The sequence below is a fragment of the Lynx canadensis genome, chromosome B3 (genome assembly GCF_007474595.2).
Source record: "Lynx canadensis isolate LIC74 chromosome B3, mLynCan4.pri.v2, whole genome shotgun sequence".
NCBI lineage: Eukaryota > Metazoa > Chordata > Mammalia > Carnivora > Felidae > Lynx > Lynx canadensis.
This window is the reverse complement of record NC_044308.2, coordinates 35883660-35897460: the sequence shown is the minus strand read 5'-3', so window position 1 is coordinate 35897460 and position 13801 is coordinate 35883660. Positions and strand designations below refer to the sequence as shown.

The 13801-nt window shown below is 48.3% G+C and overlaps 1 protein-coding gene across 3 annotated transcripts in view; it reads left to right on the top strand.

Moving 5' to 3' along the window:
• PAQR5 (progestin and adipoQ receptor family member 5) overlaps positions 1–13801 on the top strand; it is a 63032-nt gene that overhangs the window by 14153 nt on the left and 35078 nt on the right. For 2 of the 3 annotated variants that reach the window (XM_030317824.1, XM_030317825.1), the window contains exon 2: positions 7348–7492. In XM_030317824.1, coding sequence (XP_030173684.1) covers positions 7442–7492 — 51 coding nt within the window. In that variant the 5' untranslated portion in view covers positions 7348–7441. Of the gene's footprint in view, positions 1–4176; positions 4269–7347; positions 7493–13801 lie in introns of all 3 variants that reach the window. The other variant, XM_030317822.1, reaches the window with a different exon arrangement.

Genomic DNA, 13801 nt, shown 5'->3' with positions numbered 1-13801 from the left:
CTTCTTTGTTTTTGCCACATATGCCCAACTATGAGTTTTTTGTTTTCCAGCATAATTTTTTTTTTTTTTTTCAGAAAAGAGGAAGTGGCATAACAGTTGGGTCCATCCAGAGTTTTTCATATTCGGGGCCACTGCATTCCCTTAGTTTTGAACAATGGCCTGGCTGTATGGGCTGTTTGGGAAAGACACTGTGACCTGAAACTCTCCCCATCCATGCTTGTTTGGGATCCTTCCAGAAGGCACCTGACACACACAATCAAAGAGACAGAGAAAGAGAGGCAGAAGAAAAACAATGCAATACAGATTGAGATTTATTCCCAGGTACATGGTCTCCCACTTGTAAGAACTGTTTTTTTTATAAAGGAGACTTTAATTTTTTTTTAAAGTCTATTTACTTATTTTTGAGGGAGACGGAGATGAGCAGGGTAGGGGCAGAGAGAGAGAGAGAATCCCCAGCAGGCTCCGCACGATCACTGCAGAGCCTGACGTGGGGCTCGAACTCATGAAACCGTTAGCTCACGACCTGAGCTGAAACCAAGAGTCTGACGCTTAACCGACCGAGCCACCCAGGTGCCCCTTGTTATAAAGGAGACTTTAATGATCCCTTTAAACAGCAGAGTAGGAAGATGGAGAGAGTAGCCACTGCAAACTTAGCCAATCCAATTGCTCGTTTATAATTTCTGTATTTCATCAATTCCTACGTATTGTTGTAAATGTTTACTTTTGCAAGAGAGAGAGAGTGGGGGAGAGTGGGCTCCACACTGACCGAAGAGAGCCCCATACGGGGCTTGAGATCATGGCCTGATCTGAAATCCGTTGCTCAACCGATTGAGCCACCCAGGCGCCCCTTGTTTTCTTCACAAGCTCTGAAATCGGGAATCCTTGCCAATCAGTGACGTCATCCCCCGATTGTGATTGGCAGCATTTTTTTCCCCCGTCTTACTAGTACCCAAAACAGTCGTGTGACTGCCAGTGGAGAGCGTCTGAGTGTGTTGAGATACGGTCTTGGGCTCTATCAGTATTTAGAAGTACCTGAGAGCCAGGGGATCCCCCCCCCAACCTCATGGCCAGGTGGCCTGACTCAGTGAGAGTCTGTGGCTGAGTTCTGCCGCCATCTGCATATTTTTCAGCGGGTGCAAAGCAGTAGGATGGCCTGTTTCTGCAGGCAGGTGAAGTCCCAGCAATCTGCCCTTTTAGGAACGCTTCTGTGCACCTTTTCTGAACGTGTGAGCCAAGTTCGTGCAAATGTGTCTGGGGCCTGCATCAGCCGGACTTCTTGCCGGTTTTTGGCCCCCAAATCCTCCCTACTGGGCCCACCTGTCACTGTCTTTGCTCGTGCAAGAGGGGGGGCACCTGGGCAGTGCCTCTCATCAGCTCCCAGGTCTCTATTCCATTCGTTTCTCCAATTAAACAGCACCCCTTAGTGCTAAGTCACAAACCCTCTTAGGTGGATGGGAAAAAGCCCCAGTTGCACCAAAGGTGTGGCCTCTGAAGTGTGAGTGTTTCAAGATGCTAATTAATCGCCACCCCAGGGGTGTGGGTTAAAACTAACATTTCCATATCACACTGTCTGTGCGAAGCGTTTGAAAGCAAATCACAGGCAGCATAATACCAGCAAATGAATACTTCCGATTTAGGATACATTTTGTAGCAGCGGCATGAAACGCAGCTTCTCAGAGCACAGACTTCCAGTCACCCAGAGGGAAATGAGAAGGTTTTGCACCTCAGCTGTGTTAGTCATTCCAAAAAGCGGCTGTAGTTACGAGGCTACTGTCGTTGAAGATGCATATGAAGACTTTGAATGTGCGTACTTCCGTGAAATGTGAGTGGAAAAGCAATATTTTAAAATTATTACGTTGGGGGGCGCCTGGGCGGCTCAGTCGGTGGAGCGTCTGACTCTTGACTTCGGCTCAGGTCATGATCTCGAGGTTCCAGAGACGAGCCCCAAGTGGGGCTGTGCACTGATGGTGTGGAGCCTGCTTGGGATTCTCTCTCCCTCTCTCTCTGACCCCCCCCCCCCCGTCTCTCTCAAACTAAATAAACATTTTTAAAAAAATAATATAATTTCCAGTATTTCAAACAGCAGCTTGGTTCGTTGTCTCTTTCTTCAGAGACCTAAAACCAAGATTGAAGAAAACCAAAAGGCTTCGGATCGTGCCGAAATCGAGGCACAATGTCAAGTTTTGCCGATATGTCGACAGTATATTGGTGTTCTATGTGAGATTTCATTTACGTGAGGGTTCCACAGCTAAAAGATAGGTTTTAAAACAACTAAAAAAGGGGGGGACGGGCTATAACACACTCTCAAAGGTCTGCCGACTTTTCCTGAAACAGCCCTAAAAAAGTGGTTGTTTTTTAAAAATATTTTTATGTTTTTATTTTATTTTTGAGAGAGAGAGACAGAGTGTGAGCGGGGGAGGGGCAGAGAGAGAGGGAGACACAGAATCCGAAGCGGGCTCCAGGCTCCGAGCTGTCAGCACAGAGCCCGACGCGGGGCTCGAACTCAGACTGTGAGATCATGACCTGAGCTGAAGTCGGACGCTTAACCGACTGAGCCACCCAGGTGCCCCTGGTTATTTTTTGTTTGTTCTGTGTATTTTAAAAAGGCAAATCGTAACGAGATCACCATCAGATTTCAGGCTACTCCGCTCAGGTCCAGAGCAAACAAAATTAATGCGAGGTGAAATTTGAACCTGACCGCCTCATCTCTATCAGGCTAGTGCTCTGCCCATATTCCTGAAGGTCCTTCCCCCCTGGAAACTTTATGCTACATACTGTGCATCCTACACAGGCCTTGAGGACTCAGCCAGCAAACCTGTAACCTCCCAAATATGTCTACGTGTAAGATGGCTGAATATAAGTCGATGGACTGTTTTCCCTCTAAGAGGGTCCAAAAAGTGTGTAACTTCTGGGGATATCAATGAACTAGTACACAATCGGTCTCTAACATTAATTTATTAATGTGGTCAGGCGTATTAGAGTCCCTCCCAATATATTCATTTTTTTAATTTAAAAAAGTTTTTTTAGAGCGAGTGTGAGTGGGGGAGAGGGGCAGAGGGAGACAGAGAATCGTTATCAGGCTCCATGCTGAGCACGGACACGAGGCTCCCTCCAGGAACTGTGAGATCATGACCTGAGCCTGTGAGATCAAGACCTGAGCCACCCAAGCGCCCCTACGTTCTGGTTTTTATGGTGTTGGTGAAATTGGGAGCTTGGCTTATGATGGAAAGTGGCTCCAGAGACCAGTGAGTTCATTTTCTGTTCAATTGCATCTGCAGTAATTAACAACGGCCACAACATTTGAAGCATCAGCCGACTTCCCGTGACCATCCAGGGATGTTTCGCCATTTCGGCAAACATAAAAGTTTACGTTTCAGGTGCAACATGGCAATGTTTTACCGGAAGAGTTCTTATTTCCTTGTCAGAAAAACATGGCATGAGAAATCTCCCGCTTTTGAAAGAGCAAGGTCAAGTCTTACCTGAGAGATTGTCTCAACCTGATCAACAGACAGGAATGGCCATCGTCCAGCCTCTAGGTCATCAACATCATCATAAACACTCTGTATTTTCCATCGTCTCTCAGTAGCAAAGGGAAATTAAGTCCTAGTGCTTCGAATAACCTTGATTCAAATCCGAGTTCTACCAGCTACCAGTTGTGTGATCTTGGGAAAGCCCCATAGCTATTCTACCCTTCCATTTTCCTGCCTATAAAATACAAAATGAGGGGCGCCTGGGTGGCTCAGTCGGTTAAGCGTCCGACTTCGGCTCAGGTCACGATCTCACGGCCCGTGAGTTCGAGCCCCGCGTCGGGCTCTGGGCTGACGGCTCAGAGCCTGGAGGCTGCTTCAGATTCTGTGTCTCCCTCTCTCTCTGACCCTCCCCCGTTCATGCTCTGTCTCTCTGTCTCAAAAATAAATAAACATTAAAAAAAAATTTTTTTTAAAAAGAGTCAGATGCTTAATGGACTAAGCCACCCAGGTGCCTTAGTTCTCTTTTTTAATTATAATGACACCCCCATGAAGAAAGTGCTACTGTTACTTCCATTTTACAGATAGGGAAACTGAGGCACAGGAGTTAAGTTCCTTGCCCAGGGTTGCACAGGAAATGGCGAATGAGCCTTTGAATGCAAGTGGCCTTTGGTGACTAGCTTATTTTCTTTATTTCCTTTCCACCCAGGCCCTTATCCACTCTGCCTCGCCTCCTGAGACGGCCATGGTGAGGATAAATGAGATGGGGCAGGGGACCAGCACGGGCTTGGTGCAGAGTGGGTAAGAGTTTCCCTCCTTCTCAGGGCGACTTTTGCCAGCCAGTTGGGTGCTTATCCGTCTCATCTCTCTCTTTATACATTTCTTGGGGACAGTGACTCTCTTACTAATCTTTTTGTTCCCCTGTGTAGTAAAAGAAGAGAACGTACGGAGGATGCCTACCCTCCTCTATTCTGCATGTCACAAACCTATACGATTTTTATGTTCCCTAAAGTCTCAGCTTTTCCTTCAGGCTGTAGCAGCCGATGGAGAATAAGCACCTAGGCATTTAGCCTTCCCCTTACTTGCCGCGTGATAAACGTGCAGTAAGCGGTGACTGAAGGAAGAAATTGGTCATTCCGGTACTATGATTACTGCCGATGTTGGAAGTTTAGTCTGGTCATCCTACCTGGATGGTGTGTGCTGGGCGGGAAGGGACTGTTTCTTTTCCTTTTCTTGCCCGTGACATTGAGGCCACTCTAGGGAGAACCGGAGGACCGAGATGGGCAGGTCTGTGGAGGCTTTCCTGGTGTGCTTGGGGTCCCCCCGGTACCGGACCTTCCGTTCGTGTCCTGCCACTGGGTGAATTCATGGTGCTTCCGGGAGTGTGGGAGTCTTGATGATTTAGGCCTGCAAAACCGAGAGAACCGTGGCCTGCTCACATCGATGTTGTTTGCAAAGTACTAATCTGGGGGGAGAGGAGACTGGGTGGCTCCGTCAGTTACACGTCCTGACTCTTGATTTCGGCTCAGGTCATGATCTCACCGTTTGTGGGATTGAGTCCCGGGTCAGTCTCTGCACTGACAGCTTGGGATTGCCCCTCGCCCCCACCTGCACTCTCTCTCTTTCTCAAAACAAATAAACTGGGGCGACTGGTGGCTTAGTCAGTTGAGCGTCCGACTTCAGCTCCGGTCATGGTCTCGCGGTCTGTGAGTTCGAGCCCCGCGTCGGGCTCTGTGCTGACAGCTCAGAGCCTGGAGCCTGCTTCGGATTCTGTGTCCCCCTCTCTCTCTGCCCCTCCCCCACTCGTGCTATCTCTCTCTCTCTCTCTCGAAATAAATAAACATAAAAAAATAAAATAAATACACTTAAAAAGTATTAACTTTTATTTTTTAAACCTGGGTAAAATGTACCTGCGCTTTAAAAAATTATTTTCTCAAAAAAGCATTTTCTTTATTATTCGGTAATGTGGAAACATTACGTAAGTTTTTACTGTGGTAAAATATGCACAACATGAAACTGACTGTTCTGTCCATTTTTAAGTGCATATTTCAGTGACATTACATTCAGAATGTTGTGCAACCATCACCACTACCCGTTTCCAGAACTTTCTATCATCCCAAATGGAAACTCAGTACCCATTAAACAATACCCCATTCCTCCCCCCACACGGCCTCTAATCTACATTTTGTCTGTGTGAGTTGGCTCACTCTAGGTGCCTTGGATGAGGGGAACTGTACAATATCTGTCTTTTTGTGAGTGGCTTATTTACTTTGGTGTGATGTTTTCAAGTTTCACTCATATTGACACATGGAGCAGAATGGCATTCCTTTCTTTTTTTAAAAATTTTTTAATGTTTATTCTTTTTTTAAATTTTTTTTAATATTTATTTTTGATAGAGAGAGAGAGATAGAGACAGAGCATGAGTGGGGGAGGGGCAGAGACAGGGAGACACAGAATCCGAAGCAGGCTCCACGCTCTGAGCTGTCAACACAGAGCCCGACGCGGGGCTCGAACCCACAGACTGCGAGATCATGACCTGAGCCGAAGTCAGACGCTCAACCGACTGAGCCACCCAGGTGCCCCTAATGTTTATTTTTGAGAGACAGAGCACGAGTGGGGGAGGGACAAAGAGAGGGAGACACAGAAACCAAAGCAGGCTCCAGGCTCTGAGCTGTCAGCACAGAGCCCGACGCGGGGCTTGAACTCACGAACTGTGAGATCATGACCTGAGCTGAAGGTGGGCGCTTAACAGACTGAGCCACCCAGGCGCCCCTTACATCAGTGTTTTTGAAAAAGAAGCAACTTTATGACGATGAAACATACATTGTATGTTGCACCATTGTCCCAGATAAGAACACATAGAACGTAAAGGACTACACAGTAGGGGGCAAAAGTATAAGCTACAGAAACCAAAATACACTTCCGTCCCGAGCGCGAGCGGCACTGCTGGGACGAATGGTGTGAAAGAAACATTTGTTGAAGGCCCAGGACGACCTGGCAGTACCTGCTGAGTTGCCAACCATCCCGGGAGGGTCCTCCCCGGACACCTGGGCAGGTGGCTTTGCCTGCAGGCGGACGAGGTTGGTGCCACACGAGGGAGGTGCAGGAAAGGTCTCTGGACCTTCAGGGGGAAGGACAGAATTCCTCTGGGGGAGCTTTAAGGAGGTGGCCGATTTCCACCCAGCGATAATGGGGGCAGGAGAGGCGTTAACTAAACTCCTAGCGCCGCCCTTTCTTGGCTAAGCCCAGCTTGGATGCTTCTGTTTCTTAGGCCTGGATTCCTCTTACTCGCAGCTGTTAAGCAGCCTTCATCCTGCATTTAAACAGCCTTCTTACTGGGACTTGCTCTGTCTCCCACAAGTGCCTCCGATTAGCCTGTCTGGTTCTTTTATGTGTCATGGGGCAGCCACGCTCCCGGGAGCCTTCTGGAAGAGCTGCTTCTCTTTGGGTGACCCGGGGCCCGACTCCTGCCTTCCTCTGCCCACTGGGGGACCCAGACTTGGGATCACGCTGTCCGTCCAAGGGCAGCACCCGACGCAGTGGAGAGTCAGCCTTTCCAGCTCTCCCCTCGCTGTGCAGCCTTGGGAAAGTCACCCCACCCCTCTGACCCTGATGTGCAACACAAGGGGACCGGGTGGCCTCCATGGCCCTTCCAGCTCTACAATGTTATGATTGCCCATATTATGATTTAATGACCTCCCTCCAGCGCTCTTGGAATAAATGACTCAGCGGTCTGATATTTTTGCGGCTGGTTTTAAGGAAGCCTGATGATTTTGCCATGACAGGCAAGTTTTTGTTCCGTGGTTCAAAGCCTGACGGTCTTGATCCAGCTGGAGTTAGGTGGGGGCTGACCGGATTTCTTCACGCTGGCCTCTTTCAGGGAAGCATCCTGGGCACCGGCTGCTGGCCAGAGGCACCCCGGGCCATGTCAGAACTTTGAGCAGGTGACAGAGAGCAGTTGTCACAGCCTCAAGATGCTGAGCCTGAAGCTCCCCCGGCTGTTTCGCATCGACCAGGTGCCCCAGGTATGTGCTCTGGTTCCGGTGAGTTCCAGGCGGAGGCCAGGCATGGTGTCTGCACCGGAGTGACTATTCTGTCTTCAGCCAGCCTGTTCTGTGTAGGCCTATTCTCTTTTCATTTTCATTAAAACATTTTTGTTTAGGTTGATCTATTTTTCCTGAGAGTGAGAGCAAGCAGGGGCGGGGCGGAGAGAGAGGGAGGCGGAGAATCCCGAGTGCAGAGCCTGATGTGGGGCTCGATCTCATGAACCGTTGAGATCAGGACCTGAGCTGAAATCGAGAGTCAGGGGTTCAACCGACTGCCCCCGGCCCGTTCTCTTCGAGAAGGCCCTTCCCATGAACCGTTGAGATCAGGACCTGAGCTGAAATCGAGAGTCAGGGGTTCAACCGACTGCCCCCGGCCCGTTCTCTTCGAGAAGGCCCTTCCCGACTCCCTCGGGGAAGTAGAGCTTCCTGTTTCCCCACCTCCGTGGTACCTGGAAACAGAAGTGGTCCTGAAACTGTCTGGGTTGTAACCCCTCCCTGTGACATCTGTATTGTATCGGGAAGTCATTATTGAGATTACACTTTCTAGCTGAAGAGAAGAAGCCAGTGGCACCTGACCGGGTAGAAGGTGTCTTTGGGACCCTCCCTTGGGTGCTTGAGAGCAGGCCAGGGGCGGAGTCACCTCTCGTGTGGCCTTGCCGTTGTCCTTATCACTTGTGGGAGGCTCAGGCCTGGTGGGGGGGTGGGGGCGGGGGGGATGAGGAGGGTTGTCAAGAGGGCCTTACCCCCTCCTGTCGTGGGCTCCCGGGGCCGGGAACTCACACGGGGCCACCCCGAAAAACCTGGTACACGTCGATACGATAACCTGCATTTGTAATAGGCCTTAGGCGAGGCCACCGCTTGTGAGCCACGGCAAGCTGAGTGGAAAGGAGGTGTCCCTTCTGTCTGTGACATCCTCCAGATGAAACGTCCCACCCTGAGATAACACTTGTTCATCTTCGGTCAAAAAGGAAGAAAAGTTGACACTGAGCTCAGGGTGCGACCAGATGATGTTTTCTTTCCTGGGCAGGAAGGGCGCACCAGCTTGCCCTGGTTGCTCAGCACCAGGCGTGGAAGATTAGGAGCAGACCCATGGCCAGACTTTGTCCCGAAAGCCCGTGAAACTAGGTGACTGCAGCAAGGTGGCACAGGGGTGGCACGATCGGACCCGAGGCAGAGGACGGACAAATGAAAAATGAGGCTGGCCTCGCAGGACGCTGCCGACCAGTGCTCCCAAGGCTGTGTCTCCTCCTCTGTGATTCACCACTCAGTTCTGCCCCCAGAGCACTCGTGGCTGTGGTTAGTGGGAGCACGGGGTGATTCTTTGAGTCATTCACTCTTGAAATGTTTATTGCCTGCCTGCTGCGTGCAAGGTGTTGCTCTGTGCGGGGACTCAGAACAATCTGGTACGAATCCCGCCCCTGAGGACTTCAAAATATGCAGGAATGCTTCTGTTGCAAAGTGGGTGGGGGTGTGTCCCAAAAGACCCGGAGGAGGGTTGGTCCCTTCCGTCGTGGGAGAGGAAAGGCTCAGGGAAGGCCGCATGAGGAGGGAGATCTTTAAGATGAGCTTGAGGGTAGGTAGGATGTGGGAGGCGGGAAAAGCATACCAGGTGGAGGGACTGGTGTGGGCAGAGGCCTGGATACGGGAAACCACCGGGCAGGTGTGCGGACTCTGGGAGGAGGGATTATGGGTTCTGCTGAGATGTCCCCCTGGGCGTTTTGGTCAAGGTTGGGCTCAGAGTATGTGCCCAGGAAAGACATGAAGGAGAAGTGAAAGTCTCAGTGGGCGCCCCTCAGTGGGCGCTTTGGGGAGCGATGTGGGATTCGGAAGTATGGGGACAAGAAACCCCCCGAGGGCTGAAGATGAACGTACCTTCTCTGTCCAGTTCTTCATAGACAGTGGAGGTGACAGTATCCTTTTTTTTTTTCAATGTTTTTGTTTATTTTTGAGACAGAGAGAGACAGAGCATGAGCAGGGGAGGGGCAGAGTGACAGGGAGACACAGAATCCGAAGCGGGCTCCAGGCTCCGAGCTGTCAGCACAGAGCCCGACGCGGGGCTTGAACTCACGGACCATGAGATCGTGACCTGAGCCAAAATCAAGAGTCAGATGCTTAACCGACTGAGCCACCCAGGTTCCCCTAGAAGGTCAGTTTATTTGAGAATTTGCTGGGAGTAGGGAACAAGCAGTTTTTGCTTATTAAGACAGATGCAACCAGATTGAGAAAAATGCGTGACGTGCATGAATATTTAACACAGACCTGGTACAAACACCGAGCTTACTTTCGGGGGGCTCCGTGGGTTCTGATGCTCAGTCTGCGGAGTGACCTTGGACAAGATGTTTCCTTTCCCTCAGTTTCTGCACCTGTAAAGCAGGGTGATGAGAGTGTCTACTTCCTGGGGTCACGGGGAGGATTAGAGGAGCCCAGGACATGGTGAACAGTCAGTAATGTTGCTGCCATCACCTGTTTCATACGGAGGCCCCGGATAGCCTCTCCCTTTGTATATCAATGAGCTGTGTGGCCTGGGCGACTTCCCTACCCTCTCTGAGCCTCACCCATCAGAGGGGGCCAGAGCACCACCTCCCGGCATCGTCAGGGTTATAATTCTGGCACATTCCTGGCCGAGAGATCGCTCACAGGAAAGAACAGCTTGTCCCTTTCCTCAGAAGGTGGGATTTGGGTATGTGACTCAGAATTTCTAGCCTCCTTTGTGCCTAAAAACAGGTCTGGGTACTTTAGGGAGTTGTTCATGATTGCAGGGATCCTTATATATTGTTCTTGACTTTAATTAAAAGGAATGCTTTTGGGGCACCTGGGTGGCTCAGTCAGTTAAGTGTCCAGCTCTTGATCTCAGCTCAGATCTTTTTTTTTTTTTTTTAATTATTTTTTTAACGTTTATTTATTTTTGAGACAGAGAGACAGAGCATGAACGGGGGAGGGGCAGAGAGAGAGGGAGACACAGAATCTGAAACAGGCTCCAGGCTCCGAGCTGTCAGCACAGAGCCCGACGCGGGGCTCGAACTCACGGACCGTGAGATCGTGACCTGAGCCGAAGTCGGACGCTTAACCGACTGAGTCACCCAGGCGCCCCCCCGTTTTTTTTAATAACAGCTCTGTTGAAAAATAATTCACATGCCTCTCAAGTCCTCCTTTAAAAGTAGCTCCGTGGGTTATGGTATGGCGGCACACAAGACGTATGTTGCACAAAACTATCACCACGGTCAATTTTAGAACATTGTCATTACCTAGAAAGAAACTGTGCCAATTAGCAGTCGTTTCCCACTTGCCATGACAACCACCGATCTCCGTGGATTTGCCTGATCTTGGTATTTCATATAAATGGGACCACACAACAGGTGGCCTTTGGCAAATGGCTTCTTTCCTTTGGCACAATGCCTCCAAGGTTCGTCGATGCTGTACCCTGTAGGGCTTCCTTTGTTTTTATGGCTGAGTGATATTCCCTTGCGTGGATGTGCCCGTTTGTCTATTCATTCATTAGGTGGCGGACACTTGAGTTTCTGTTTTTGCCCGTTGTGAATCATGCTACTGGGGACATTTGTGAACAGGTTTCTGTGTGGACATGTTTCCGGTTCTCTTAGGCACTCCCTCAGGAGTGGGATGTTGGATCACGTGGTGACTCTGTGCTTAACTATTTTTTTTTTTTTTATTGTAGTACAATATAGTTAACCTAAAGTTCACTGTCTTAACCAATTTTAGGTGCAGGGTTCAGCGGTGTTAAATATATGCAAATTGTTATGCAACTGTCCCTGCCGTGTATTTTCCATAATTCTTTTTATCTGGTAAAATGGAAACTCTCTACCCATTAAACAATAACTCCTCACTTGCCCTGTCCCCCTAGCTTCTGAAAATCATCGTTCTACTTCCTGGCTTTATGATTTCGACTCTTCCAGTGCCTTATAGAAGTGGAATCATATGGTGTTTGTTTTTTTTTTTTTGTGACTGCTTTATTCATTTCACTCGGCGTGGTGTCCTCAAGGTTCATCCCTGTTGTATATGTCAGAATTTCCTTCATTTTAATTTTTAATTTTTTTTAACGTTTATTTATTTTTGAGACAGAGAGAGATAGAGCATGAACGGGGGAGGGGCAGAGAGAGAGGGAGACACAGAATCTGAAACAGGCTCCAGGCTCTGAGCTGTCAGCACAGAGCCTGACGCGGGGCTCGAACTCACGGACCGTGAGATCATGAGGTCATGAGCCGAAGTCGGACGCTCAACCGACTGAGCCACCCAGGCGCCCCTGTGAATTTCCTTCATTTTTAAGGCCGGATCATATTCCATTGTATCGACACACCACATTTTGCTTATTCATTCTTCCATCAGTGGATACCGGATGACTTCTGTGTTGTAGCTGTTGTGAGAAATGCTGCTATGAACCGAGGTGTGGAAACATCCCTTTGAGATCTTGCTTTCAATTTTTGGGGGTATACACCCAGAAGTGGAACATCTCATTTCTGCAAAACAAACGAACAGGCAGCTGGGATTTATTTTGGGGATTGCATTGAATCTATGGATTAATTTGGGGAGCATTACCATCTTAACAATAGTAAGTCTTTCAATCCATGAACATGGGATGTCTTTGCATTATATTTAGGTTTTTAATTTCTTTCGGTGATATTTTGTAGTTTTCAGTGTACAGGTCTCACACCATTAAAAGTATTTATTAGAGGCACCTGGGTGGCTCAGTCAGTTACACGTCCAACTCTTGGTTCCGGCTCAGGTCATGATCTCACGGTTCGTGGGTTCGAGCCCCACGTTGAGCCCTGTGCTGGCAGCACTGAGGCTGCTTGGGATTTTGCCTCCGCCTCTTTCTATCCCTCCCCCCCGCTTGCACATGCTCCCTCCCTCTCTCTCAAAAATAAATAAACATTAAAAAAATCATAAAAACAAAACAAGAATTTGTTAACTTTATTCCAAAGCATTTTATCGTTTTTGATATTGTTGCACATGGAATTATTCCCTTAAATCCTCTTTCAGATTGTTCATTGCTAGTATATAAAAATAAAACTGAGTTTGGTATATCGATAGATCCTTCAGCCTCGCTGAACTCATGTATTAGTTCTAACAGTCTTTTAGTGGGTCCTTTCGGATTTCCTATATGTAAGATTATATCATCTGCAAATATAGTTTTTCATTTTCCTTTCCTATTTAGATGCCTTTTTTTTCTTTTCCTTGTCCAGTTGACCTAGCTAGAACCTCCACTATGATTGGCATTGCATAGAAGTGATGAGAGCAAACGTCCTTATCTTGCTCCCGATTGTAAGGGGAAAGTATTTCATTTCCTACCACGAGGTACGTTAGCTGTGAGTTTCTCATAGGTGGCCTTTGCTGGGTGGAAGAAGTTTTATCCCTATTTTGTTGAGTGTCTTCTTATCATGAAAGGATATTGGATCTCATGAAATGCCTTTTCTGTGTTTTTTGACACAGTTGTGGTTTTGTTTCCTTTTTTTTTTTCTCCTCTGAATGAATCTGGTCAGTTTGTCTCTTTTCTTTCTGGTTTTCAATAATTGAGAATATTAAATTCTACCTGAAAAAAAAGTGGATCGGTGGCTCAGCGGAGCCGCTCTGTTATGTATTTTATATCTCTAATGTCCGTTATTTTTTACGATTTTCTTTCTGTTTTGGGTTCCTTTTTGTTGTGCCTGCTCTAACTTTTTAAGTGAATCACTCTGCCTTCTAATGTAAACAACTGAGTACGTATTATTTCCTTTAACTATTGCTTTAACTGCAGCCCACATGGGCTGTTTGAATTCCTTTCCTCTTTTTTTTTAAGATTTTTTTTAATGTTTATTTATTTTTTTTTAAATTTTTTTTTCAACGTTTTTTATTTATTTTTGGGACAGAGAGAGACAGAGCATGAACGGGGGAGGGGCAGAGAGAGAGGGAGACACAGAATCGGAAACAGGCTCCAGGCTCTGAGCCATCAGCCCAGAGCCTGACGCGGGGCTCGAACTCACGGACCGCGAGATCGTGACCTGGCTGAAGTCGGACGCTTAACCGACTGCGCCACCCAGGCACCCCAATGTTTATTTATTTTTGAGAGAGAGCAAGCAAGGGTGGGGTCAGAGAAAGGGGGACAGAAAGTCCAAAGCAGGCTCTGTCTGCACTGACAGGCTGACAGCCCCCGATGTGGGGCTCGAACTCACGAACCGTGAGATCACAACCTGAGCTGAAGTCGAACACTCAGCCGACTGAGCCGCTCAGGTGCCCCTGTTTGAATTCATTTCTAATTTCTGTTTTGATTTCTTATGTAATGTGTAATTGCTTAGA